The 26545-nt window shown below is 43.3% G+C and overlaps 3 protein-coding genes across 4 annotated transcripts in view; 1 reads left to right on the top strand and 2 right to left on the bottom strand.

Moving 5' to 3' along the window:
- The window catches only part of LOC113036185 (bifunctional heparan sulfate N-deacetylase/N-sulfotransferase 1), a 48947-nt gene extending 38395 nt beyond the window's left edge, over window positions 1-10552 (bottom strand). The window contains exon 1 of the mRNA XM_026192339.2: window positions 10413-10552. The gene's annotated coding sequence lies outside the window, so the exon portion shown is untranslated. The remainder of the gene's footprint in view (window positions 1-10412) is intronic.
- A 2432-nt stretch (window positions 10553-12984) lies between these two features.
- rbm22 (RNA binding motif protein 22) lies at window positions 12985-18804 on the top strand. Its single transcript, XM_026192367.2, has 11 exons — window positions 12985-13083; window positions 14203-14256; window positions 14363-14392; window positions 14532-14664; window positions 14763-14863; window positions 15064-15236; window positions 15372-15572; window positions 16413-16577; window positions 16952-17040; window positions 17834-17962; window positions 18116-18804. Exons 1-11 carry the CDS (start codon window positions 13030-13032, stop codon window positions 18268-18270), a joined length of 1284 nt encoding a protein of 427 aa, XP_026048152.1. The 5' UTR covers window positions 12985-13029; the 3' UTR covers window positions 18271-18804.
- Window positions 18403-25440, bottom strand: LOC113036213 (myozenin-2-like). Of its 2 annotated transcripts, none has more exons than XM_026192400.2 (6): window positions 25298-25440; window positions 23444-23537; window positions 21351-21499; window positions 21024-21105; window positions 20181-20364; window positions 18403-19410 (listed from the first exon to the last, which is right to left on the bottom strand). In XM_026192400.2, the coding sequence occupies exons 2-6, from the start codon at window positions 23523-23525 to the stop codon at window positions 19227-19229; spliced, it is 681 nt and encodes a 226-aa protein (XP_026048185.1). In that variant the 5' UTR covers window positions 23526-23537; window positions 25298-25440; the 3' UTR covers window positions 18403-19226. The 2 variants fall into 2 exon arrangements, with proteins under 2 accessions (XP_026048185.1, XP_026048178.1); XM_026192393.2 differs by having other exon boundaries at window positions 18713-19410; window positions 20952-21105; window positions 25298-25432.
- Window positions 25441-26545: the final 1105 nt, after the last annotated feature.

Genomic DNA, 26545 nt, shown 5'->3' with positions numbered 1-26545 from the left:
AGACAGACATAAAGAGACGCTGTACACACAATCACACTCCCCAAGCGTACTCTACAAACCGGGTCTAGGTACCCTTGTCCCTGGAGGGGGGAATTGCACCCAGACCCAGGTGGTGTTACCCTTTTCCCTGCGGTGGGGAGAGGCAGACCACCCCGACTCCGCAGCAGCAGGGAGGCCCCACACCCCAGACCGCAGTCGGACGGCCAACTCCTCCTACTAGCCCTCCCGCTCCAGCAGGCCGCAGAGAATGGGGGTGGGAGAAGACTCCAAACCTCCCTCCACCCGCTCATTGTAGTGTTGATGCATATGTGTTCTAAGGTGCAATTAAACCCAGGAGGGCATGGAGCTACCCGTACGTGATTTGAAGTTTGTATGTGCTTTGTCTGTAGGGGCCACCGTAAATATACTTTTATTTATTCACTCCACATAAAATGTAATAAATAAATCATATAATACAAAAACCAACAAGTCACAGTTCAACTTTTAACTATATAAATGTTCCGCTTTTTCCTTTTAAACCAATTTGGAAAATCTATGAGGAAAGTTCCAGCACCTTGTTGAATCTGTGTCATGAAGAACTGAAGCAATTCTAAAAGAAAAAAAGGGGTCCCGACCTGGTAATAAAGGGGCCAGTGAGCATAAATAAGCAAAAATATCCTTGCACAATGTTTTTTATGAAACATTTGGACCTTCTGAAAAACTTTTTCCCTGCATGGAAAACAGTCAAGGACAAAAAGACTGAGGCATCCTCATGATCAGACATGCTTCCAACTGACATAAGAGTACACAGAACACATGTCGGGCTTTTTGAAAACATCTGTAGGCTCAGAGAAGTCTGTCAGGCAGGCAGGGTAAACAACATGGTTACTAGCATCTCACTCCCCCATGCTAGCCAGGCCTGTCAATCACATGAATCAAGCTAGTGGCTGCAATTCAAGTGGTTAAAGGAAGCCCGAGACACGGAAGACACGAGCTACACCGCACGAACAAAAACATGGCAATTTATTTAAAAAGGAAAACAGACACAGAAAGACAAATTTGAGTTTAAGGCTCAATGAAACAAAACACAACAAATGTGTAGCTAATTGAGATGTTCAGCTCAAAGAACTGCTGTGGTGACAACTTGAGCAGCAGGTTCAAAAATATGTAACAGAAGAAGAAAGAAAATGCGAAATCTGCCACTGAACAGGATGGGACAGAAAAGAGCAGAGAAGCGAAAACATGCAAAGGGAGGAAGACGAGCGCATCGGAACAGAGGAAATCTAACAAAAGACAACAGAACTCAGTCGGAACACAGCGAAGCCGAGCACAACACACCAGAACAGGCTGTAATTGTGTTGTGCGGGACTGACCCCAGCGCATCCCAGCAGGCACTGCATGATGAATGGGCCTGGCGATGACTACATCCCACTCCCCTCCTCCTCCTCCTTCTCACATGCTCTCTTCTCTCCCTCTCTTCTCTGTCGCCACTGTTAGCCCTTCTTCTGTCCCTCCCTTCCCCAAAACCGCACTCTATTCAGCTGCTGCCATCCCACAAGATTAATTTGCATTCAGTGCACTTAGTCCTCGTATTGTGCTCTGACACAATGACATATTACAGTGCACAGCACACCTATTAAACATATAGTCTAGCTTGAGGGACGATGCTTTTTTTTTTTTTTGCTCGATGGTTATGATAAAGTACAAATGTGTGCAAGCAAGAACCGTGAGGGTAGAGCTTTATTGGTTACAAACACAGAGAGGCTCTGACACGCGAGTCCAGGCGGAATCATTACAGGAACAGTTAGATAACCTCGATTAATGATTTACTAGACCCAAACTAATAAACTGGGTCAGATTGTGTTAGCGGCGGTAGCGAGAGCAGAGAGACCTTCAGGTTAGGCCGCATGAGAGCGAACACCAGCAGTAAGAGCGAACTAAAAAAGGAAAATTAAAGAGAGAGAAAGAAAAAAAGTGATAGAGGTGTTGGTGTTACTCCATCCTTGACCCTAAGGACAGAGACAGTAATGCATGGGAAATGGGCTTTTTCCTCTAGCTTTTTAAGCTGTTGTTTCTCTTTCTGCTGTTCCATCCTAACAATGTCCTGGGAGAAAAAAAATAGGGATACAAAATTTAATTTGCTACACTTTCTCTAGCCATCACCCACTGTGCCCGGGGGCAAAAGAAATGGATTCTGGAATTTATAAAGATGAGTGAAATAAAGAAATAAAACAGGGCACTCAGGAGAAGGCACCAGAAACAATGGCACAGAGGGTGGCAGGGAGAAACGAGAGCAGAGTTGGAGGAAAGTGGAGGGGCGGGCAAGAAACTGGGAGACTGTTATGTAGGCCAGACATGAACTCTATGGTTATCATAAACCAGCGCTGGGGCGCGGCCAACTAAAGACCAAGGGGTTACTCAAACAATCAGATGAGGGTGATGATAGCTGCCACTCCTGACGCTATCACGGCTAAACACGGAGGTGACTGAGGGGTTAACAAGTCATTACCTCACCCTGTTGCACTCCCAGGGGAGACACAGCATAGAGTTGTGGCAGCAGTGTATATGTGTGTGTGTGTTTTCCTCAAAGCCTGAACTGCACCTTTGGGCTAGCACTCAACAAAGGGAAGCTCAGCAAAGTGACGTCAGTACGGGGATGAAGCCAGCGTGCGGGAAGAAAATGGGAAACAAGGGTGTGGAAGATGGCGAATGGGGAGGTTTTGGACCGTATAGTGGAGTCACATTACTCCCCTGCAGCTCTGCTCTACCTGTCACATAAGCACTTTGAGGACTCGACACAAAAGCCTGAGCCTTCACAACTTCAAATGCCTGCTTTGCTGGGGCAGATCAGAGGCATTGGAGGGATAAAGGAAAGAATAAAGGTGAAAAAAAAAGTGCCAGGCTTGCTCAATGTATATTCACAGGATCCCCGTCATGAATATCATTATCAGATTCTTGACTCTATTTCATCCACTACTCAGTCCTACAGTTTAGGGGGGGGAAAAGGGAAGGGGGGAGGTTCTATCTCGGCCCACTGAGAGCCAATGAGCTCGGTCAAGCTGCAGCAGAGAGTTGGAGGCCATTACTAAGAGAAAACAAACACAGACCTCTGGCCAGGCACATACAGCCCGGCCCAGACACCTGTGTCCCATTCACCAAACATATCCGGGCACTTAACACTCCACAGAGGGGGTAGGGTTGTGTTTGTGTTTTCAGGCTCGCACACCCCACTAAAGTTCCTTCAGTTTGGTTTCTTTACCCAAACAAGCCTCCCAGCCTCTCTGCAAGGACCGAACGCTCGCTGCCGTACGCTTTCCGCTGAGAGCGGCCAGCCGTTATGCCGCCTGACTGTCACAACTGACCCCTCTCGAAGCTGCGCCCTTTGAATAAAAACTGGCCAAAAACCTGGCAAAACAAAGCTCATTCATCCTGCTGTCATTTGCAGTCTCCAGCCGTCCTTCTGTCTAGGTACCCCAGCTGTGTCTGGACCAACCTCCGCCAACACCTGTCCTGCACAGACAGGGACAGCTACACACACACAGGCAGAGGCATATCTCTCTGCCACACAGGATGAATGAGAGACAGCAGGCTAGGCAGACGTGGCACCGCCTCGGATCAGTGGAGGGGTACGCGCGGAGCTGCCAGAAGCTAAACCTGGGGTCGGCACCGTCACAATTCTTTCCACCTCAGCAATTCAAAATGGAAAAGAGGCGTGTCATCAGCTGCGGTCACTTTGTAGCGCTGTATTCTCAGTGTCTCGGTATGATTTTATGAACTGATATGGAGATGACCCATAACCCTGAGGATGACTCACAGTTTCCAAACAAAGATGAAGGGGGAGGAAGAAAGCGGGACCGAGCTGTTTAGATGTATTAGCGGCCGTTTGCATGCTAGAATGTTTTGTTTGCTCTGAAGTCAAATACACTCGCAGATGGGAGCCGACTGGACACCAGATGACTTGCTGTGATGTGGTAAAATCGTCTGCTTTGGGGCCAAGAGACGGGAGAGAGGGAAAGAGAAGAGAACAGGGGCACTGGGCACCAGATGCCCTACAAAAGTCAATGCAGTCCTGGTGGGATGCCACCACTCTGGCGCGGTCGACTCTCAAGCAACTGGACGGAGAACAGAAAAGAGCGTGCCACAGATCTGCCTGCTCTTATGTTGTATTGCCGTCCCAACGAACAACAACTATCATTACAGGCTAACAAAGGAAAACTAAAACCTCTACCTGACTTTGCGTAGGTGTTCACTGCCTGCTTTTTTTTTTTTTTTTTCACAGTATCACGGCTCATCGTGACAGCGCTGTAAACATAAACTCGAGTTGGCAAACAGAGAACACGGGTTGCCTGACAGCGTGAGGTCAAAGCTGTGATCTTGTTTAGGCTCGAGGAAGAGCCGTCAAACAGCATGAACATAGGCCTGAGCACTGCAAAATACAGTACAGACACTGATTACACTGTCAGTTATCTGTAAATTGGTACACTTAAGTACATCTAATGCAACCTGCTACACCTCCTTTTGTGAAGGTCACAATTTGTGCGCATGTTAGCAGCTGTAGTCCGTAGTGCTCCCGAATTTGGAAAGGTTATTCTAAATTTATTCTCACTTCATGATTAAGAAAAAAATGATGGAGCTTGTACTTGTGTGACACGTGTGGTCTTTGCTTTTTGTGAAAGCTACTTCATTGAGTCCGTTTCACACTTGGTGGGTGGATTACTGGGACCCAAAACAATGCAGTGCAGAGACTGAAGTAGTTTCCATGGCCTGTAGTCAGACAAACATAAAAGGGAAGTACTTTATAATGACAGCATGAGACTACATTAGGGGTGGTGCAAGTAATCAACGCAATCAAAGCCCGGACAATGCATTCCAGTGGAGAACAAGCTGCAGCTTAAACTCACCCATGATCACTTATAGTGAGTACTAAGACAGAGACCCAACAACGTGACGCTCTACAAGCACTGCAAATTGAAAATGGCTTATCACAAGTACGACTGCTACGCGCAGGCACTTGAAGAAAAAGCATCCAAGAGTGCTTTGTCAAGACTGCAGCAAGCGCAAGACACAGTATTGTTTACTTTGTGTCCTCATCCAAGCACGGTACATTACGATTATAAACACGAGAAACTCTTCTGTTAGTAGCAGACGCGTTAAAATTGATTTCGAGAAAATGGCCTGAATGAACGACTGTTGGTAGAGGATGTAAATCATTTCTGTTATTTCCCTTGCCCACAGATTATTTTAACTGCACATTACTCCGACTAATGAAATTAATCTATGTCATAACAATTTGGTTATGACAACAATCATCCGAGTAAAAAATTTTTTAAATATAAATCAAGGAGAGGGCTGCTGTAACGTAAAGTAATTCAATTAATCAATGTGTCACAGCAATACTTTTGAATTTCAGGACCAGTACTTTTCTAATTAGGCGTCCTATTTATTAGGGCTAATATAATAGTATTATTATTAATGTGCTAACAGGGCAGGTAGTGAAATTAGGTGAAGATTAAATAACTGACATGCAGTATTCAGGTGGGGAAATACATATTAACCTTTGGAACAACTGTTATATTAATTGACTTATTAAAAAAATAATCATTAGATTAATTTTAAAAAAGTGTAATTATTAAGTGGTGCCCCATATTATATTCACATGCATGAAAAGCAGTGGTCAAATGTATATTTGGTATATGGCACTGCTTAACAATTTACTAGTTATTAGTTATGCAATTTTGCAAATCTTGCAAAATTCCACTTAAACCTTAAATTCTCCTACTGTCTGTTCCTCAGTGACATACATGCAAATAGATGAACTTTTCTATTTAGAGTAAGGGATGGATGCTATTTGCAACTAAACTGTATACAGACTGAGACATGCATGCGTGAGAGCGTGCACACATGCCAGTTCGACAGTAGGTGAGAGTATGTTTGTGGTATGCGTAGTGCAGTCACACACGGCCGGGGCCACGGCAACTGAATAAACACAACCACCCTCATCCCCGCCTCCACCACCACGCCAACTACCGTTACCTATCTTCCCTCAAAGTTCATGTAAATGAGCTTTAAGCACCAAACCTATAGTTTAAAATATAATCATCATTGATTTCTAGTGTAATATGTAAGACAGGCTTAAAATTTAAAATACCTGGATGCGTTAAAAGCATTTCTTAAAGCAACACCGAGACAAATCACTGACAGATCTCTAACTCAGTTGGAAAAAAAAAAGAGCAAACCAAACATCTAAATGGACAAAGGAGGGAAAAAAATCTAATCATATCCGATGACTGATAGCACTTATGATGAGGATGGGGGGGTTAAAATATCCGGCGGTGAAGTGGTGCGTTCCCATTACGGCATCTCTCCATCTCTGAAAATGGCTTCATTAACAGGCCTGTGCCGAGAGCTCCCTCGCCGAGCGTACGAACGCGCAGTACCCCGAGGGTCCACCGGAAAGGCTGAGGTGAAGTCCATTAACACCCGACAGCTTGTTTTTTGACCACTAAATAAAACAAGATACTTTTTCTCTGTCTGCAGTATAAATAGCCTTTAGCTTGGGGGCTGGAGAGCACGAAAACTCTCCACTCGAAGTAGAAAATTAAACCCATTGATTTAGTGCTGTTGATCTGGAGGAAAGTGAAGATGTAAAAACCCGTACGAAGAGCAAGGTCACGCAATATTCAGAAGCCCGTGGACCTGAGAAACAGCTTCTTATCAAAATTTATACAGAGGGTAGCCAAACGAGGCTCTTTTGTTATTCATTAGAAGCAATTTAACAGCCAATCTTTGTTCAGTGTAACTCCCGCTGTGGGCCTAATCAGAGCACAATTGAGTTTAATGTACTAAAGACAACTGATGTTTTTCCTACTACGTCATTCATTCATTGTATCTTTTTCTGGATGAGCATGTCAACTAAAGAGATGTAAAGGTCTCTATCTTAGCAGTGGTAAGGGGAAATGGGTGTGATAAAAAAAAAAAAACCCTGTTCCCTGCCATATCTCATGACCTGTCTTGCTTTTCTGGCATTCATTCTGACCCCTCAGGCAACTAGAGCCGGCTACCTCGAAGCCCATGACATAGGTCTTAATTTCCCAGCACTTATACTCCAGTCATGTGTCATTTGATGAAACACAACACCCCAGTTACCATTATTTGTCTGGATACAGGATCCTCTGGAATGTATCGGATTCCTGCCTCAGGGGGTATGCACCTCGGAAACATGGTCCTACCTCCACCAGCGACTCTCTTCCACCCTCCTCCCCCAACCCCCTCCGCTTTCCATTCAGTAAAATTCCACTAGAGGCCTGCTTGATTCGCACTGCCTCATCGCCGATCAGCCTAGCACGCATCACAATAGAGGAACAGTTTATTGTATTGAGGGCAGTTTTCCTCCTTTGCGTCACACTGCCAGCTAAAGAGTAAACATCACGCTGAACTCTACCTTTTGTGCAACCAAAGTTGAAGCCAGGTCACACTGCCATCTGTGCATGAAAGCAGGTCCCGGAGCTCTTAATGAAATTCAAATAGAAAAAAAACGATTTTGTGCTCTGGTGCAACAAGGGTCACAACATATCTCCCCCTCCCCAGAGAGCAACAGTTATACCATGCGGTACTTGGGCTGGTAGTACGGAGTATCTCTGAGTCACTGGCCGGCGTAATTCAGTCTAGGGAATTATGACAGTGGAAAATCATTTCCCCGGGCCGGGGATGGGAGGCCATGGCTAATCGTTCAGTAATCTGATCTGCCTGCATACTGTAGCATTCAGCTAGCCTCGCCAGCCACTCGCACATGTGGACACCCCTACCGCCTGCCAACTGTCTGGATGGACGCTAGCGCCATTCAAAGACAACTCTCCAGGTTTTCCCGAGGATTACAGATGATATCGGATCATTTGCTAATACTCGGTTGTGCTGCGCTGTCTGAAATGTATTTACTTTTCTCCTGCTCTCCAATACGCCTCATGGTAGCCCAGCCTAAGCCCAAAAATGCCACCTCCACATTCCGGGACAGAAAAGACACTTAAACGCAATCTACTTTTTAGAGGCTACAGTGGCGCAATCTGCCTCTCGAACTCTGGCTTATTAATCCAAAAGCTTCATTTTAATGAGGGAACATCTGACTTTGTCTGTCAGACAGCAGGCTCTAGCTGGGTTTACGTCGAATTGCAGATTCCAGTATCTTGTGGAGCTAGTGGTGTTGTAGTAATATGTGAATAAAAACCATAGGGAGCAGCTCTGTGGCACAAAGCAGTGCTTATAACCAGCAGAGAAGGTTGAGGGTTGTTGGGGGGGGAGTTGAGTTTGGAAAGATGCCTGGCTTCGGCCTCACACTAAAGAGAGGTCTGCCCCCCACACACAGAGTGGAGCTACAAGGAGCAGTGACATGGAAAAATACAAGCGCTGGCAAGTTGTTGGGCCCTGCAGCTCCCAACAATTACTGCACATAGCTTTAAATGTGATGATAGTTACTGCTTACAATTAAATTTACATCCACCTCTACAAGGAGATAAGCAACGACGAAGGGCTGGAGCCTCTGATCGACAGCCGATCTCCCTCTGTTCCCTGTTAAAACCTTAAAATCTACAATGACATACTGCCTGTGATCATGCCTCATTCTGATAAACGCTCAAGACGCGCCTCGGTGACGCGATCTGTCATACAGCATCATACCCGCGCTATTTTATCAACCTGCGTGTATGTGTGTGTGTGTGTGTGTGCGCGCGTGTAGGCATTGTAGCCCTGCTGCGCTGTTTCACAGGTATATCTAAGTGAAAAGATGTTGATATATGATCAAATGGATGCGGCAGCAGTGGCAGCCTTCATCAGCTGAAAGCGCTAGATCACAGCATGGTTGGCAGCCAGTGGGAGCAGTCAGATGGAGGGTTAGAACAACCAGACAAACAGTTGGCACGGATAAATAGAACACAACTTAGGATCTGGCTTTCCACAAAATTTTGACAAACAAATGACAGCAACCTCACTCCTTAAAAAAATATAATCTGAAAATGGAATAAGCCCCACTTTTTTTCTCTCTCTCTCTCTCTACAGATGCAGGGTGGGACATTTGATAAACAACACATGGCTTGGGAATAGCAAAAAAGGAAAAGAAAAAAAAGTTAAGCAATGGTCAAATGAATCTCTTGATACATAAAATCAGCAGGGCACTGCTTTTCACTTGCAAAAATTTGCTCTGCAGCTGAGGCAAAATGCAGGGAAAGTCCTTGTGACTTTGCCAAATACATTCTGAGCGTGAGTCACTGTTCTTTAGTAATCTCTTAGTCACTTGAGGTGCACACTTCCATGCTCCAACGCCCCAAGGCAACAGATTTCAGGCAGGTCTGGACTGCCTACCCCCCTTTTTTCTCTCTCTTTTTTTTTTTTTTTTAAGTGTTTATAGTTTTTAACGGATGCGGTGCTTGGTGGAGGCATGCATTTGCTCTATTTTACGCCAGACAAGAGCAACAAAGCAGGCTCACAGAGAGAAGACACAAATCGTATCTGAGCCTTCCTTCTGTGCATGGCTGGAGCCCTTTTACAACAACCACCAAGCCACATGTAAACATATCAGAACCGGGTGCATTTCTCGTGCATTTGAAAATGTCCCACTTTCTCAGAATACAAAAAACCCCTCATCTGGTTAATAATTTGACCTAATCAGCTTCACATTATTAGTTGTAAACAGTTAGTAAATTAGAAAAATCAATAAACAAACACCAGCATTTAGATGACTCCTACAGGTATCTGATAAATCCCATAATAACAGCTTTGAACAAGCAAGTTTCAAGAAAAAAATATGATCGCCTAAATCAAATGAAGTCATATTAAAGCACTAGTTACACTCCCGTGCTAATCTTTTGTCCACCTCTGCCACGCGCAGCAGACACTCGCATAAATCTGTTATTTTACGCACACTATCATTCGCCTTTTTAACCACAGCACTGTAACAGGTCTGCTGTTAACACTGCGGCCGGATAGCGCAAACTTATGGGAGGGCGATAATTTCCTAACACCGTGCACACTGAGCCACAAAGTTGTAGAAAGCAGTTCTGCTCGGTGCCGAGCTGTGCCGTCTGGTCCCCTCGATAAAGGAATTCCCGTGAAAATCACGGAGCGGTTCTATCCTGAGCACAAACTTCCACCCGACGCGCTCCACGACAATAACGTTAGCCCCTCGATCACCGCTGCTACGTGGACGAGCGTGAAATCTGTGCCGAGGGGCCGCCACCATAATAACAACGCCGGGGCTTTATGTTCCCAGCTAGTGGGCAGAGAGAGAAAGAGAGGGAGATCAGGCCGAAAAAAAACTGGCCTCATCTCCGTCTGCGCCAGACAACTAGCCTGGCCTGGGGAGACCGAGCGACGAGGCTTTCGGTCGCCTACCAAATAGCAAAAACACCGCGACGCTCCGTGCGGTCGTGTCGATTTTCACTCACCTTGTCCGTATGTGACGACGCACGGATGTTGTGCACAGGAGGCCGGCCGGGTTGAATGTGGTGATTTAAGCGCGCCGGGCTCACGTCGTCTCGGTTTGCTGTCGGCCGTGATGTGGAAGCGGGCAGAGCGGACTCGGCTGGGAGAAATCGGGAAATGTGAGAAAGACCCTCTCTCCTGCAGCTCTGTGCACAGGCAGTAGCCCATAACTGTCGTCAGGAGGCGCCAGCGCGGCGCATTTTTCCTCCTTCTGATATGCGCATGCATGCATGCAAGCTACAGAACTCCTCAAAGAAATCACTGTGCGATCTTGTTCCTGCAGGAGATTACTGCGGGAGCGTCCCTGATCGACAATGCGGAGATTATTTGTCTTCTTGTGCTTCCACATTTGTCGAAAACTATTACAATTGCACTTAAAAGTTTTTGATATATTTTTTTTAGGAAAAGGGGTAGTTGAGGGAAAGGAATGCTATGCGCACAAGGAGCCAACATTTAGGTCATTTAACCGGTTTTGCATCAGTCTCTGTTTCCTTATAAGAAGCACTTACACAGTGTTGAGTCATAGTGGCTTTATCACTGCATTACTACAGTTATCCTTTCACACTATGGTATTTTCATTATCTTGTGAAGGATATGTCTAATGGAATACTTGTATTTGCAACCATAGTCTTGGTGATGCTTAATAATACAAAACATTTCACAGCAAACATCAATATCTTTGAATCATCTGCAATAAAACTGGTGACGACGGTCCATAATAGCCTAAATAACAACCAACTGTCTGTCGTGTCATGTGCCAAACAGATTCACACAGTATCAAGGCGATGACTTCTTGAAGCAGCTCTGTAACACGAAGCATCTGAGATGCGGCAGCACACCTACACGTCCTCTGACCTTGTGACTCTTGCAGTTGGTGATTTTAATTACAGGCCGGTTAATCCGAGACAAAGCCGTTCTTCAAAACAACTGGCTCACATGATCAAGGAGAAAGGGTCAGAAAACTCATTAGGACAAAAGGGCTGTGCCCAAAAGGTTTGCTTTGTTGTGCTATAGGGCAAGAGACTGTCTGTTCACCCCATTTGAAGAAAAACAACAGGACAAGGCCAGTGGAAATTTCTGCTCCCCTATTATGTAAATATGATTACTCAAACCCTCAATCATTAACAAATGGAGCCACCTATCTGATAGAATTCAACCAGTTTACACTTGAAATCCTAAATCTAGGTAAGAGATCAAAAGAAAAAGGACAACATGGGGATTTTCCACTTGGAGGTGATCATAAAGAATCCCAGACGCTTCATCTTGACTTGCTAAAGGGCAGCTGCATGCTGCCAGTGCTCCAGACCTCCATCTAATCCCTGCCCTCTGACTCCACAACCTCTCTGACCTTAAATAAACATTAGGGACTTAGTTGCCATCTGTAATCTTCAACATCCTTTGGCCCACTAATTGGAGTTTCACACCGCAAAGACACCCTGACCTGAATCAGAGCAGGTGGATAGACAAACTGTGTGTGTGTGTGTGTGTGTGTGTGTGTGTGTGTGTGTGTGTGTGTGTGTGTGTGTGTGTGTGTGTGTGTGTGTGTGTGTGTGTGTCGAGGACACAATTGGCCTACACGAGCTCTCACACATCAACCAAGCAGTCTGTCTGTCTTCTGTTTTTCCCTGTCTCCGGAAATAGCGCTTTACAGCCTTTGTTTACAACAAATATCTCTGTATCAGCACCTCAGTTAAGCAAATAAAGCATTAAAGTCATTTTAAACCTCCCCACAGGCTGTAAGCCATATCATATTAGGTCACTGATTTTTTTTAAGACATACTCAAAAAACACCAGTTGCGTTTTCTGTTTTTGGGGTAAATTAATATTATACACCTTCACAATTAACAGTTCGTGTCATAGAGCCAAAGGGAAAAGCACACAACAAAAACACGCTCAGGTTTACACCCAAGGTGCAGATGGACGAGTCGGGGTTAGTATTTCTACTATACTGACAGTTATTCTCTGATATTTACGTTCCCATTTTATTTTATCGTAAACCTGATAGTTTCTTGAAATAGAGCGACATCCTTAGGTGAAACGTGGCTATCTGGCCCGCGGTGCATTGTGGGCTTTTGTAGTCTCGCAGACTACACAAGATTCCCACATCCCGCTAAACGAAACACATCCTCAAACTGACTCCTGATAGAACACATCCTAGACTTAAAAGTAAAAACAATAGTCAATTTAAAAATGTGTCGCCTTTCGCCCAGTGTAGAGCGAGGTCTGCAGGGTTGCCAGTTCTGCAGTTTTCCCGGAACTGGGCTACAGTTAAAATGCTGCAGGGTAAAAATTATTGGTTAAGTAGACACATTTCGAAGGAACTTACATGTACATCTATAAATACAAATTCATTTTTGAAATGAAACAATGCATACATGACTAAGCAGTTATATACATGTTTACATATCCCAGCAAACTGGTTCTAGTTCACATGTCATCCACTTACAGGTACTCTCTGCCAGCCGCTGCCTGTACCGCTACCAGCGTTGGCTGATGTGGGCGCCAGTTTTGATTGGCTATTGGGGTGGTTTTTCACGCACAGACCTGGCAACCCGTTCCGGTTGATCCACAGTCTGCAAAATGGCGACTTCCCTAGGCTCCAACACTTACAACAGACAGAACTGGGAAGACGCGGTACGTTTTATTGGGGTTATATGTTGCCGAGTGGTTTCAATGATTGAAGCACATTATGTTACGTTTCATTTCACGAGTTAATATAATCGCGAAACACGCTAGCTTTTTATTAAACTAGTCAGTTTTCTCGATAGTTAGCCTTCCGCTAGCTAGCGGTAGCTAGTTGTAGAAGCGTGGCTGCTAGCTTCATTAGCTCACCTGTGTACATTATTGCTTTCGATATTTTACATTAGTTCATGGAACATACCTTTTTCCACTGGATCCAACGAGACCATATTATAGAGTGTAGTAAAAACGACAGTGACTGAGCTTACAGCTATCATTGCTAACGTAACCTAACCCTGCGCTGTGTGATAGTTAACTGGCTGCACCTATAAAGGCCAGCACTAGCAGGCTAACAATGCTAAAACGATGGTAGGCGGGTGAAAATTTGCTTATATAAATGAATATGAGGAAACGAAAAAAGCCACATCATCCTGGGTGGAACCGCTCTAAGTGACACTGAAAAAACGAACCTTCTTGTTAGGCAGGTTTGACAGCGGCGAAAATATTAGAGAAAATTTAGTCTAAAAATAAAGTCTTTACACTACTGGGTAAATTCAACAGCGACTGATTGTTATATAAGGTCACAAACAGACCAGTCCTTAGTTGGAAACAAAAAACGTTTTTGTGACCTACCTAAACATTACTTACCCTATAAGGCAACAAATCAGTTTCCCTTATTGAGCTATGACACCACAGGGCATTTATCCAATGTTGATTTTGTTAAGATGCTAGTCTATAAACTTTGCAACCCTAGATTATGTAGATGTCGCTTCAGCCATAAGATCTGCCTATATTTAGATGTTTGGCTGATGCTGTCTGTGAGACGGATTAGGGCAAGGCCGTTTTCAGCACCCAGCACTTGGACTGAAACAGCATCCTTTAACAGATGCCAAAATAGGTCCCATAGCACGTCTTGTAATTCAGTCTTACCTGTACGTGTGCCAAGGTGCTCACAGCAGAAGGTGAAGCAGAGATGGGGAGCCAAGTCGGTCTGTTGAATAACTTAATTCAAGGAATTGTTGGATAAACCGAAGATTACAGTGCTTGATTTTCACGGTTCTTCTTTCTCCTCAGGATTTTCCAATTTTGTGTCAGACATGTTTAGGAGAAAATCCTTACATTCGTATGGTGAGTGAGCATCCCTGTGCTTTCATAGCAAATTCAAAACTATTTGCTTGTAGTGTTAATACCAGCAAATGTGCAAGTCCAAATATGGTCATGCTTTGTTTTACAGACCAAGGAAAAATATGGGAAAGAATGCAAGGTATGTTTTTTTTGTTTTTGTTTGGGGGGGGTGCCTTAACTGTTTAAATTGTACATATTTAGCCCACATTGTACAGGCCTTTTTGATGCATGACAATAAAGGGCTATTCTATTCTAATACGTCGCTCTCCGCCTATCAGATCTGTGCTCGGCCCTTTACAGTGTTCCGATGGTGTCCAGGAACACGGATGCGTTTCAAAAAGACAGAAGTCTGTCAGACCTGCAGTAAAATGAAAAATGTTTGTCAGACATGTCTGCTGGACCTGGAGTATGGTGAGTCTCCTCTGGGTTTTGTCGCTGTGCAGATTTCATGAGCTCCTCATTTATATAGTTCTGAGCGTAACCCTCCTGTCATATCTTGTGTTTGACAGGTTTGCCTATCCAAGTCCGAGACACTGGACTCTCCGTTAAAGATGAGGTTCCTCGGTCAGATGTGAATAAAGAGTACTACACACAGAACATGGAGAGAGAGGTAAGCTCCTTTCTCATGACTGCAGCATGATTTTTTTGTTTGTTTGTTTTGGTTTGGGTTTGTTTATTTTTTAAGTTGTTATGCTTGCACAGTGATAACAGTCTTTACTGGTCCAATGTCTGATCCAGTGGGTTTTTTTTCAAGCAAACATAAGAGAGATTTTCCATCCATCATGCCTCTCTGGACTTCTTTGTTTACAGATAGCCAATTCCGATGGCACTCGGCCAGTGGGCCAGCTTGGTAAGGCTCCAAGTTCTAGTGATATGTTGCTGAAGTTGGCTCGGACCACACCATATTACAAGAGGAACCGGCCACACATCTGCTCCTTCTGGGTCAAGGGAGAGTGTAAGAGAGGGGAGGAATGTCCCTACAGGTGAGTGCCATGATGCTAGTCTCCATGGAGCTGATTCTTTCTTTTGATATCAGCTCACATATATTAAGACATCGCTATGGGTTAGTTGAAGTTTCATATCATATTTATTGTTTTTCTGTTGCCCTCTTTACACAGGCATGAGAAGCCCACAGATCCTGATGACCCTCTAGCAGACCAAAACATAAAGGATCGTTACTATGGCATCAATGACCCAGTGGCTGACAAATTACTAAAGCGGGCTTCAACTATGCCCCGACTGGACCCACCAGAGGACAAATCCATCACCACTCTCTACATTGGGGGGTTGGGAGACACTGTTACAGATGGAGACCTCAAGTAAGCATTTCTGTTTCATAATGACCTCTTTTACAGCTTGCTGTGATAATTTATTGTTATGCCTCGATGCCCGGGACAGCTGTGGCTGGAGGCATTGTGTTTTTGGCTGTCTATTCATCCATCTGTTCCATTCCTATCTTATCTCTCTCATCACTATTTAAATCAGGCACAAACAAAGATGAGCTGGTTAGAATAATACAAAATACAAATGTCTAATTATACTAAAATGATCATAGCGTATGTATCTTTGCATGCTCCTTATCGCCTCCAACACAAGTGCACTAATCTTGATGAAACTTTGTATAAACATTGCCTAGGGCCCTGTGAGTGCCGACATTTATATGGCCTATAGGAATATTTTATAGAAATCCCACAGTCGTTTATTGTTGTACATTTGACAGTTCAATTGATCGGTGCAGTGTCAGAATAGAATGTTGCCACAATATAATGTATCATAGCATTACACTGTAATGATCGTAGCATATGTATATTTGTTCCTTCTCCGCGATGCATAGCAAGGGCGTTTGGCAGTAATACAAAATGCTGATGGGATGTTCTACGAGAGCAATTTGCTGACTTTTACTCAAAGAAATAAGTCAGGAAAAGAAGAAGAGATTGTGGTCATATGTCACGTTTGGTCAGATTCTAAATTGGTAACACTTATCTTTCGTGCCTGCTTAATAAACTCTTCTAAAGCTTCCGCTACATGTATTATTAGGCTAGACAGCTGTTGTTGCCGGCTAGAGGGTTACAGCCACAAGCGGATATTGTTATTTCTACTTACTGCAACACAGCAAAATTTACAAAGTATTTTTATTTCACTATTTTGTGTCATTGCAGGAGTCACTTCTACCAGTTTGGTGAAATCCGAACCATTACCATAGTCCAAAGGCAGCAGTGCGCTTTCATCCAGTTTGCCACGCGGCAGTCAGCTGAAACGGCTGCTGAAAAGTCCTTCAACAAACTCATTATTAACGGACGAAGACTCACTGTCAAGTGGGGAAGGTAAGAATCCGATCAAAAGTTAAACATTGTCCAGCTTTGTGAATATTAAGAGCAACACCAGAAGGTACTGAATCCATTAAAGGGGGCTCATAACAATGTAAATTACAAAACATCATTTTGCAATCTGATTTATAAGCTTAACTCCCATAAACCCCCACCAAGGAGAGCCATTTAGGTAAAGATGTCAATTTTAAAAGTGATAATTTGCCATGTTTAAAGGTAATGCCCTGACATAATGCTTGACTCAAAGTGGAAATGTAGAAAGAGTTGAATCAAATTATGTCAGGCAGGAGGCTTAAAATTGATTTTGTCCTGGATGGTGAATGTTGCAGTGTCATTAGTCATTGTTTGACTTGTGCTGTGTGCCCATTTAGGTCCCAGGCAGCAAGAGGAAAGGAGGGAATCAAAGATGGTGTCAGTGAGATGGGTACCAGACTTGATCCTGTGCCTGGACTGCCTGGAGGTGAGTCTCGAAGAGTGTGAGGATGTGTGTGTGTGTGCATGAAGAACATTTAGAGTTGTTCTTGCGGCGCTGAGCATTTGTGGTAGGTGTGTATGGGCAGGATTTCAGCTGTGCTTGATTTAGGGTTGAAAATGTTCCTTATTTATCTTATACTGAGCTATTCAGTTCATCATCTGTCCCACACCAGTCATTTTAGCTTTTCTCCCTTAAACCTTCAGTTCTGTACTGACACTGGTGGGGAATAGAGTCACTGCAGAGGGGAAAAAAAGCTGAGTGAATGTGACTTTTGGAGTAAAGCAAAGAGTCTGCCGTTCCTTTTTTTCAGTGTTTCAAGGTAGTTGCACTTTAGAGCACAAATAAGATTGTGTGCAGCTCCACACAACCTTGGAGGAAGTTGCCACATTTGCAGATTTCATGTGAATCCAAGTGGAACGGACACTTCATCTGCTGTGACTGCGTATGTACTGCAGCTCAGGTTCAGCTGTCAGACACAGCGAGCAGAGGAGAAAGCGAGCTGTTGCATGCTGTTTGATGTCTGCATCTAATTCTTATTTGTTGTTTTACAAACTCTCAATTAACTCATTCACTGCCAGCCATTGGCAGTGAATGAGTTAAACCCATTGACTCATTCACTGCCATTGACGGCTATAGACGTCAATGGCAGTGAATGAGTTAATATGAAATCTGTGCGTGTAGAATTGGGCTAATTTGGCAAAATCGGACATAAAAACATCTTGCTGGCCTGTTGCCATTTCCTGTTTAGTTTCTAAAGCTTTGCTCTTCTTTGCACTAGCTCTGCCTCCACCGCCAGCTCTAGATGAAGAGCCTCCTGCCAACTACTTCAACCTTGACCCCAGCTCCTCTCCTGCTGTCATGAACATTGCATTACCCCCACCTCCAGGCATCAATCCACCTCCTCCAGGTAAAATTATGACTTATTAATGTGTATTTTATAGTATAGTTTATGAATTTTTTTTTTTTTTTAAAGGCATCAGTCTTGGTTTAGTCACTTACATAGGTGTACACAGTTTGTAATTGTAGATACTTAGCATGTTTATTTCCTTTGCTCCCTTAGGCTTTGGCCCTCCAATGTTTCACCACATGGGTCCCATGGCCCCGCCTATGCCCCCTCCAATGAGCATGAGACCTCCAGGTCAAATCCACTACCCCTCTCAGGATCCTCAGCGCATGGGTGCCCATGCTGCACATGGAGCACGTCATGGCGATTAGCAGTCAGAGGGAAGTCGTGCTGTTATTAGATGTCGCTCTTCTCCTTGTATTCAACCTGGTCAGGACACATTGCAAACTGGCGGTGAACCCAAAGGCAACGTCTGGGAGCAGGACATCGCATAGAAAACAGTCGGGTTTTTTTGTTATGTTTTTTTTTTAAATACTCCACCTGCAGAGCAGTGAATGATGTGAAGAAGCACCATCTGTGTCTGGAGAGACGACAACCAGGATCTTGCAAGTTGTCAAAAAGTAGCCAAAACGGCATCTGAACACCGGAGCCTAACGTTTTAAAAGACTTTAAAAACAAGAGCGGGTTTCAAAGCCTCCTGTGGTAGGAACCATTGTGTGTGTATATATAAAATGTTTTTCCTTAGGTTAAACTTGTATTTGTCACATTGTGTGTAGTATAACATGCAGTTAGATTCTGTTAATTTCAGTTGACTTTTTTATCTGACATCATCTGACTTACTTTATTGTAAGGCTTTCTTTGAATATTGTTTTCATTTGTCATTAAAACGGCTAACTTTTTCCATCCATCGTCTCTGTGTGCATTATTCATCATTACTTGTATAACGGCGTCTGGCAGCTTCTGATTAATAGAGAAGATGTAAAGCTGCAGAGTGAAGGGAAAGGAGAGGGCAGGCAGACATTGAGACATTGATGGGATCAGATACTGCTCGAGGTGACAAACAGGAACAATAGGTAGGACTGATCAGCCTGTGGCAGCATTGTCCTGGACTTGACTGAGTGTGTAATGAACTTGGGAGTTCGCCTCAGCTCATCAATCCACTCGGCAGTAGAAAACCACTTTGTATATCATGCAGGAGTACTTTTTTTCTTCTTCTTCTCCCCTGCGGTGCTTTAGGATTAACAGAGGGTTCGTCTTTGTAGGAGGAGAAGAGCGATCATAGGCCAGAGTTTCAGTCTTTAGCTTCTTTTAGTCTGTCAGCTTCTCTTCATAGTTCATTAGATTCAGGGCAGTAATCGGGTCCCCATCCCCTGGGTGCTCTGTTGAAGTTGGGGCGACGGCACATGCGGTCCAGAGCGATGCCAGGAAGTTGCTGGGATTCTACAGCCTCAAAGCTGATCACCGGGATCACCCGTTTGCTTGCCACAGCGCCCCCAAATGGCATTGGAGATCTGAGAAACAAAGAAGAGTCTTTTGTGGTTAAGTAAACACTTTATGGTGGAACATTACCTAGAAGTGTTAGCTTACACTCCTTCCCTTAAAGCGGGTGTCTTTCACATGATACCTAATATGAATTTGGAAGTCCCTGCTCTAAACAGAAGGCTCTTTTAACGGTTAAAAAAAAAAAACCCCTAACAGGCATTGGGGGGGAACTTGACCTCCTTTACTAACACTGCTGCTCTCACTGTTAGAGTTCAGATTTAATTAAGCCTTCATAATAACTGTAAGTGTGTAAAAAGATCCTTCCACATTGGCTTCAGTTTCAACCTGGCTGTCAGAATTTATTTATCTGACAGCTTCAAGTGAGTAAAGCCAGTTGGTCTTTCATATATTCTCCGTTTATCCGTCTGCCCAAGCGTAACCTTTGTCCTGCCCTCGCTTGTGTGATGCAATTCCTTGTGTTCCATGAGAGACGTGATTCTCTTTCGTGTGCTGGTTTGTCCTGTGGGGCCATTTAAAAGCTTGCAACCCCTCAGTAGATCGTTTTTCAAGAGCCAGTGTTCAAAATAGCCATCACAGATACGTCACTCCTAAGGAAGTGCAAGCCAGACACTGGATTAATTTTCAAACCATGGAAACATGGAGCGGAGCCGACGGGAAGATATGATAGTGATGGATAAGGTGGTGAGGTCATCTGTGGGACTATTTGTAGAACTGTGGGCTTCTAACAGACTAAGATTTACCACTTTTTGATTTATTTGGGGTGAAAGGGCAGATTTACCTGTTGAAGCACCTGTAGTTGGAAGCCTGTAGTCTTTGTGGGGGCTGGGGCAGCTGAGTATTGAGGGTGTTCAGGAGCTCCTCATTGTCTCCCAAAGCTTCCATCCATGGTGAGCAGTAGGATTTGGGGATTACCGTCATGTTGAACTTCTCACGAGGAATTTCCTTCAGAGGGCCGGAATACCCTGACATGAGCAAAAATGTAGTATCAGCGGCTAAAAATAGCACACCGCTTTGGGCAAAGAGAAAAGTTTGACTTCAGTTGTGAGTGTGTGCTAAATTCTATGTAAATGAGCTCAACTAAAAAAAACTCAAAACCCACTAGATAAAAATCATAAAAGCTCTCCTTATTAAAGCAGACACAGATCTAATATGAATATGTTTGATATCACCCCTGTCAATAGGAAATAGGAACTACAGTAATTAGATCTCAGTGTGAATCCCTGATAATAAACAGTGCTTATCTCACTGTCAGTCAGAGTGTAAGCGGTGCCTTCTGTTGGGGCAAATACACAACAGCACTCGGCAAAGATGCTCACACTTAATTGCTTTCTACAAACTGCCAACTCTCCTGGCACCAATAACCATCAAACAAATCCATGTGCCCGATGCATTTCCAAAACAAAGGTGAGCACTTGCAAACCAGAGTGTGCTACAATGACCATGCATTGCTCAAGCGTTTCCTCTATCCAGGCACTGGCATTGCAACGAGCAAGTCTCATGGCTTGTGCTTTTGGCAGTCCTTGGCAATCCTTTCATTGTCGTGTATTACCTGGAGCCAGGACATCAGGACTGCCCTTCTTTGCTACAGTCTTCTGAAGGTTCATGACCAGGCTATGCTTACCAGGGATGGAGAAAGCCTGGTTCTCTTTTCCTGCCTGCACCTCTTGGATGACTTGCTGGGTAGGAATGGGCTCCGCATAAACCTAGGAAAGATACTGGGTTAATTTACTTATTACTTTCCTAACAAGTTTCCTTGTTGTGATGCTGATATGGCAGTAATTCTTCATGATGTGAGGTAAAGTGGCCTCTTGCTGTACTACAAATTGCACAAGGGCTAAGAAAATGCTTTTTTGCTATTAATCGTAACTGTTCGATCCATGTAGCACACTAAGCTGTTACAAGAGAGTATACACATGAGAAACAGTTTCCTAATCTCTCACTTTCTTACATTACTGGTGTTGGCAGCACTCTCTACTGTGAATCTCTCAGCCCTCTTCTGTCTCTCCTGAAACATGCGAGAACCCCGATTAGAGAGAAGGTTGAGCTCCTCCATCATCACGTCTTTTGGAACGCTAATCTTCTTCCCCAGGTTCAAACCTTGTGCAAAACAGGATACACAAAGAGATACTCATGTTTTAAAAACTGATTACACGTGGCATTTTTTAAGTTACAGCTCATACTACAGAAAATAATTTGCTTCAAGATTTTGTGCAGTGAGGCAGCGTGGATGTGACCCTCCATAAATACTTTTAGCTGTTGGTGCTAATTAATGATGGCAGCAACTTGCAGACGTTTGGAAGGAGAAGGGCAGTAACAACAGGCTATTAAGGACCTTTGGCAAATCATAAAGTTCCCTCTGGTCCTCTTATTTCTGTCAACATTAAACAGCTGAGAGGGACTTATATATAAAAGTAAAAGCATGGGAAGCCTCACTTAGTTGGTATCCTCAGAGCTTTTGCTCAGGGTCTCTTCTTGTGTGATATCCCGGCACTGTGGAGGGTCTCAAATAACCTCAAGGTGATGTCAAGAGGTGTGTAATGTCTGTTGTGGTCCAAGGTTGCATGGGTAACCGGCATATAAATAGGCTCTTTGGATGAAAGACTTGTGTAAGAGCGGCTCTCTTACTTGCACATGATAAGTGTTCGGGGAGGTTTGGGCATGTGCCATCCTGGAGGAGCTGTCTTTGATCAGCTTGTGTAAAATTCAGTGGTGGGAGTCACATTTTGCTGAGTTTAGGAGACTTAGTTTCAAAGTGTAGCTGGCGGCCAAAACTGGAAAACAAACAGTGCAAATGGGATGGTCCCCACTGGAATGTGCAGAGAATTTCAACAGCACTTTGGCCTTCCGGGGATTTCAGTATACTACAGTTCATTTCTCTCCAGGCAGTGGGCCAGCATGTGCTGATGTTTGGCTCAGTTCAATCTGTTGGTCCCAGATATGCTATATGTCACATGGAACATGGGCTCATATCCACACGTTATTTTATGGAATATGAGGAACTGTGATCCTGCATGAGGAAGTTAAGAGTAGAAGGTATGTGAGGGTGATACAAGACCTGCATGAGAACAGTGAGAGATTGGTGAAGTGTGTGGTAGGAGTGACAGAAGGGTTCAAGGTGGGAGTGGGATTACTTTCAGCCCCTTCCTTTTTGCAATGATTGATGGAAAAAAAAATGGCGCTGGCAAAGGTCGGCAGCCTTAACCCAATTTCCTTCGGGGTCAACCTTCAGGATCAATAGAGTTTTATTGAATTGAATTGAATGGACGGGCTGACAAATGAGATCGGACACAAGTTTTTGTGGACTATGATGTTTGCAGAAGATATCTGTAGTGAGAATAGCAAACAGATGGGAGAGAGCCTGGAGATGCGGAGGTATGCTCTGGAGAGAAGAGGAATGAAAGTCAGTAGAAGCAAGACAGAAATCATGAGTGTGAATGAGAGGGACAGAGGTGGAAAGGTGAAGATGCAAGGAGTGTATGCAGTAAAGGTGGATGAGTTTAAATATCTGGGGTGATCCAAAGCAATGGACAGTGCACAAGAGAGGTGAAGAAGAGAGTGCAGACAGGGTGGAGTGGGTGGAGATGAGTGTTAGGGGTGGATTTGTGACAGAAGGGAAAGGGAAGGTTTTTAAGATGGTAGTGAGACCTGCTATGAGGTATGGTTTGGAGATGGTGTCTCTGACAAAAAGACAGAAGGTGGTGCTGAAGATGTTAAGACTTTCATTGGGAGTGACCAGGATGTACAAGATTCGAATGAGTCGTATAGAAGAGGGATAGTGGAGAAATGATGCTGAATATAGAGGCACAAGAAAAAAAAACACAGAGAAGATGGATGTAGTGAAGGAGGACATGCAGAGAGCCTCTGTGAGAGATAATGGGATAAAGGTAGATGATCTAAAGGGACCAACTAAAAGAAGAAGTAGACCAACGTGCATAAAAGCATTGAAACTAATATGCAAATGTTTTGTACACATATGTCAGTTCTATTTCCTGATGCCCTGACATAGGCAGTAATAAAACAAAGCATCTAAAATACACTTACCTCCCCTGACTTCCTTAGACAGACCCTTAGTCTGCAACAACCTCTGCTTAGTCATGTGATTCACGTCTGACTGCATCATCATTCACAGCTTCCTCTAAGGAACACATACATTTTCATCATCAGTATAAGGGCTAATGTGTAATTTCTCCCATATAACATAAACACAGAATCTTTCTAATCTGTCTTTCTTTCTTTCTGATTTAGTGACATTTTATAATTAGATATTTTTATATCACTGATGTTGATAAAACTTAGCTATGCCACCCCTCACCCATATGCCACAAATCCTTAGTAATGTAACCCAGTACTTAAAGAAAAATGTTTGGATTCTGTGTAAAATGTAAGAAATACAGATTACAAAAAATTACAAAAGATCGAAAACCAATTTCTTAAACGAGAAACGGAATTTTTTTTTCATACTGAATATGTTAAGTAGAGAATTATCTTTTGGTCAGATGGATTATAAACAACTTCTTGCACAAATTCTCTGCATCCTGTGGGTTAAAAAAGAAAGGGACTATCCAGCTTAGAGGTGGAAAGCACCTACCTGCAAATTGCAGAGACTATCCATATTATGCAAATCTGGAGAGGCATTATTGATGCTGAACGTTATACACAGGCATCGGAACATACAGTTGGGTTCATAAATATTTGGACAATCACACAACGCTTGTAGCTGTGTCTCTGTACACCAAAATAGATTTGAAATCACACAGTCAAGATGTGATTGAAGTGCAACTTTAATTCAAGGGGTTCTATAAAAGTATGGCATTAACTTTCAAGGAATCGCAGCCAATTTTATAAACAGTCCTCAAAAATAATTGGGCAAAGTAACATACATACAAATATAAGGATTGTCTATTTTAAGAAAATACCAATTGTACTAATTTGGCTACTTCAGATCTTTAATATTTAATTTGCCACAGAATAACAACAGAGATAGGCCTCACCTGGTCAAGAACCTGCTTGTAAATCAAAATCCAATTACTTATGATCCTCTGAAAATGCGGGACTGTGTTTAAAAACGCCTGTGATTCCCAAAGAGTTCATGTATTTTTTTAAACCCCTCAAATTAAAGCCTAAAGGCTACACTATAGTCACATGACTGTCTGATCATAAATCCACTGTGGTGGTGCACAGAGGCAAAATTACGAAAAGAGAAGGTCTTAATTATTTTACTAAAACTAAACCATATTCATAAGATCATGACTGTAAAGTTAAAGACTCTGGGCTCTAAACTTGGGTGCCTGCAGTCCGGGCCTGTCAGTCACTGAGAGCGTTTGGTGCACCATGAAACCCAAATTATGACAAGGGAGACCGCAAACCGTTAAGTAGCTGAAATCGTATATCAAGTGAGTACAAGAAAATAATAAACTTGGTCAATAAAGTCCTCAAACCCTTACAGGCTGTCTGTCACCTGTAGAAAAGTTAAAAAAAAAAAACCCAACCAACCAAAAAAACAAAAAACTGTATAAAAACAGTATAAAAAACAGTTTTTGTCAAAACAAAGTTAAAAATTAATAAAATCATGTCAGTGTTTACATTTAATCTGCACTCATTTCACATACATATAGTCAATGATGATTTGCACTGCATCACCATACTCTTTTTTAAAAGGTGGCCCAGCTTTCTTTGAAAAAAAATGTATATTCTGCAGATTTTTTTTGGTACACACGTACTCCGGTTATGGGTCTAAACAAAACGGGCAGATTACTTCTTTACAATGAAAATAAAAATATTCACTTAGCTGTTCAGTCATGCTTCTGATAAACAGTCATTTATGAATCCTGTGTCTTATGTCACTCCTTATTTGGATGATACAAAGGTTTGCACTCCCCTTATTTTAGTCCTTACCTGCTTCTCTTGCTTCTGCTGCCTGCCTGTTTGCCGGGTGTTGGAGCTGGTTGGGGTGTTTGTGTGGTTTGTTCTTTTACTGTTGCTGGGATGCTTCCACGCTCCACTCTGACACTCCTCAGCACAGAGGGAACAGTCTGTATAAAACTCATCCCAAGATGCCTCCAGTGCTTACCTCACTGAGTTTATTTTAGCAGAGGGGTAAGAGGGCGAGGATGGATCGAGGGAGTATTTGAGGAGGAGGGGTGGCACTAGCGATTTAGGGAAAGGGACGAGCACAAAGATTTACATCATGACCTCAAGCTTCTGTGATGATAAAAATCGGATCCCTTCAGCGTGTGTGTTTGATGACAGCAGCTGTCCAGACACTTGCGCACTGAGGCCAAGCCCCCAGCCTCCCCCGTTGCAAACTTGGACACTAGAACGCGGTTTTGGAGAAAGAGCTTCAGGACTGATCCGAGGTTGTGGCTCTGAATCTAGTTTGGTTGTTCTTTGAGTTTCTAGAGGTGGGAGATCTTTAGCTGAGTTATTCGGCTGTGTAAATGATCACAGTAAGCAACCATGCAATACTTTTACTATCTGGATTTAATTTATTTGTTGGTTTACCAACTGCAGAGAAACTCCAATAGTGACTTCTGCATAAATACTTTTTGCCTTGCACAATGCGTAATGACCTTTAACTTTATTTTTGGATGCCCTTTTTGAACTAAAGTTAATTTTATCATGCAGTTTTTCTTCCCCCCCCCAAATTGATTCATTGAGCTCAGCAGGAGTCTGGAGGGGGGGAAAACCATTTTCTTTATCCCTGCTGAGATTGGATATCGATTTTGCACCTGCCCTGCTCCACAATACCACTATCTCCCAGTGGGAAGCCTCCCAGCCTGAAAGAAAATGTGAAGTCATCCCGAGTCACAGAAAATCAGCTGCAAACAAACAATAAAAGCTGAAGAGTTTCTGCCCATTAAAGGTTTATTTAAGAGTGTTTGTTTAGTAGAAAAAGCAATTTTGCTTTTTTTAAAAAGAAAAACCCCCTCATAAAGGTTTAAACATTAAAAGAAAAAATAAATCTGCTTTGTGTGGTTCAGTCACATGTTGGGAACAGTGAAAACAGTTCATAACTCAAGTCTACTCTGAGCTAGATAAAGTAATAAATAAATAACACACACATACACATTCAGATTTTGTGCATTGATAATTTTATTGCAAACAAGAGGATGATAAAATGAAGGCAGAAGTTTCTCAAATTGG

The sequence above is a fragment of the Astatotilapia calliptera genome, chromosome 2 (genome assembly GCF_964374335.1).
Source record: "Astatotilapia calliptera chromosome 2, fAstCal68.1, whole genome shotgun sequence".
Classification (NCBI taxonomy): Eukaryota; Metazoa; Chordata; class Actinopteri; order Cichliformes; family Cichlidae; genus Astatotilapia; species Astatotilapia calliptera.
Note: the sequence above shows the minus strand (reverse complement) of the source record. Positions and strands in the feature narration are given on the sequence as shown.

Bases quoted from the DNA above. Each gene is read 5' to 3' on its own strand.
- LOC113036213 (XM_026192393.2), bottom strand. From the start codon at position 23,525: ATGATGATGCAGTCAGACGTGAATCACATGACTAAGCAGAGGTTGTTG. The intron at 21,500-23,443 runs GTAAGTGTATTT...GTTTTGCACAAG, and splicing joins GTCTAAGGAAGTCAGGGGAG to GTTTGAACCTGGGGAAGAAG. The intron at 21,106-21,350 runs GTAAGAAAGTGA...TATCTTTCCTAG, and splicing joins GTGCTGCCAACACCAGTAAT to GTTTATGCGGAGCCCATTCC.
- rbm22 (XM_026192367.2), top strand. From the start codon at position 13,030: ATGGCGACTTCCCTAGGCTCCAACACTTACAACAGACAGAACTGGGAA. The intron at 14,257-14,362 runs GTGAGTGAGCAT...TTTGTTTTACAG, and splicing joins AAAATCCTTACATTCGTATG to ACCAAGGAAAAATATGGGAA. The intron at 14,393-14,531 runs GTATGTTTTTTT...TCCGCCTATCAG, and splicing joins AATATGGGAAAGAATGCAAG to ATCTGTGCTCGGCCCTTTAC.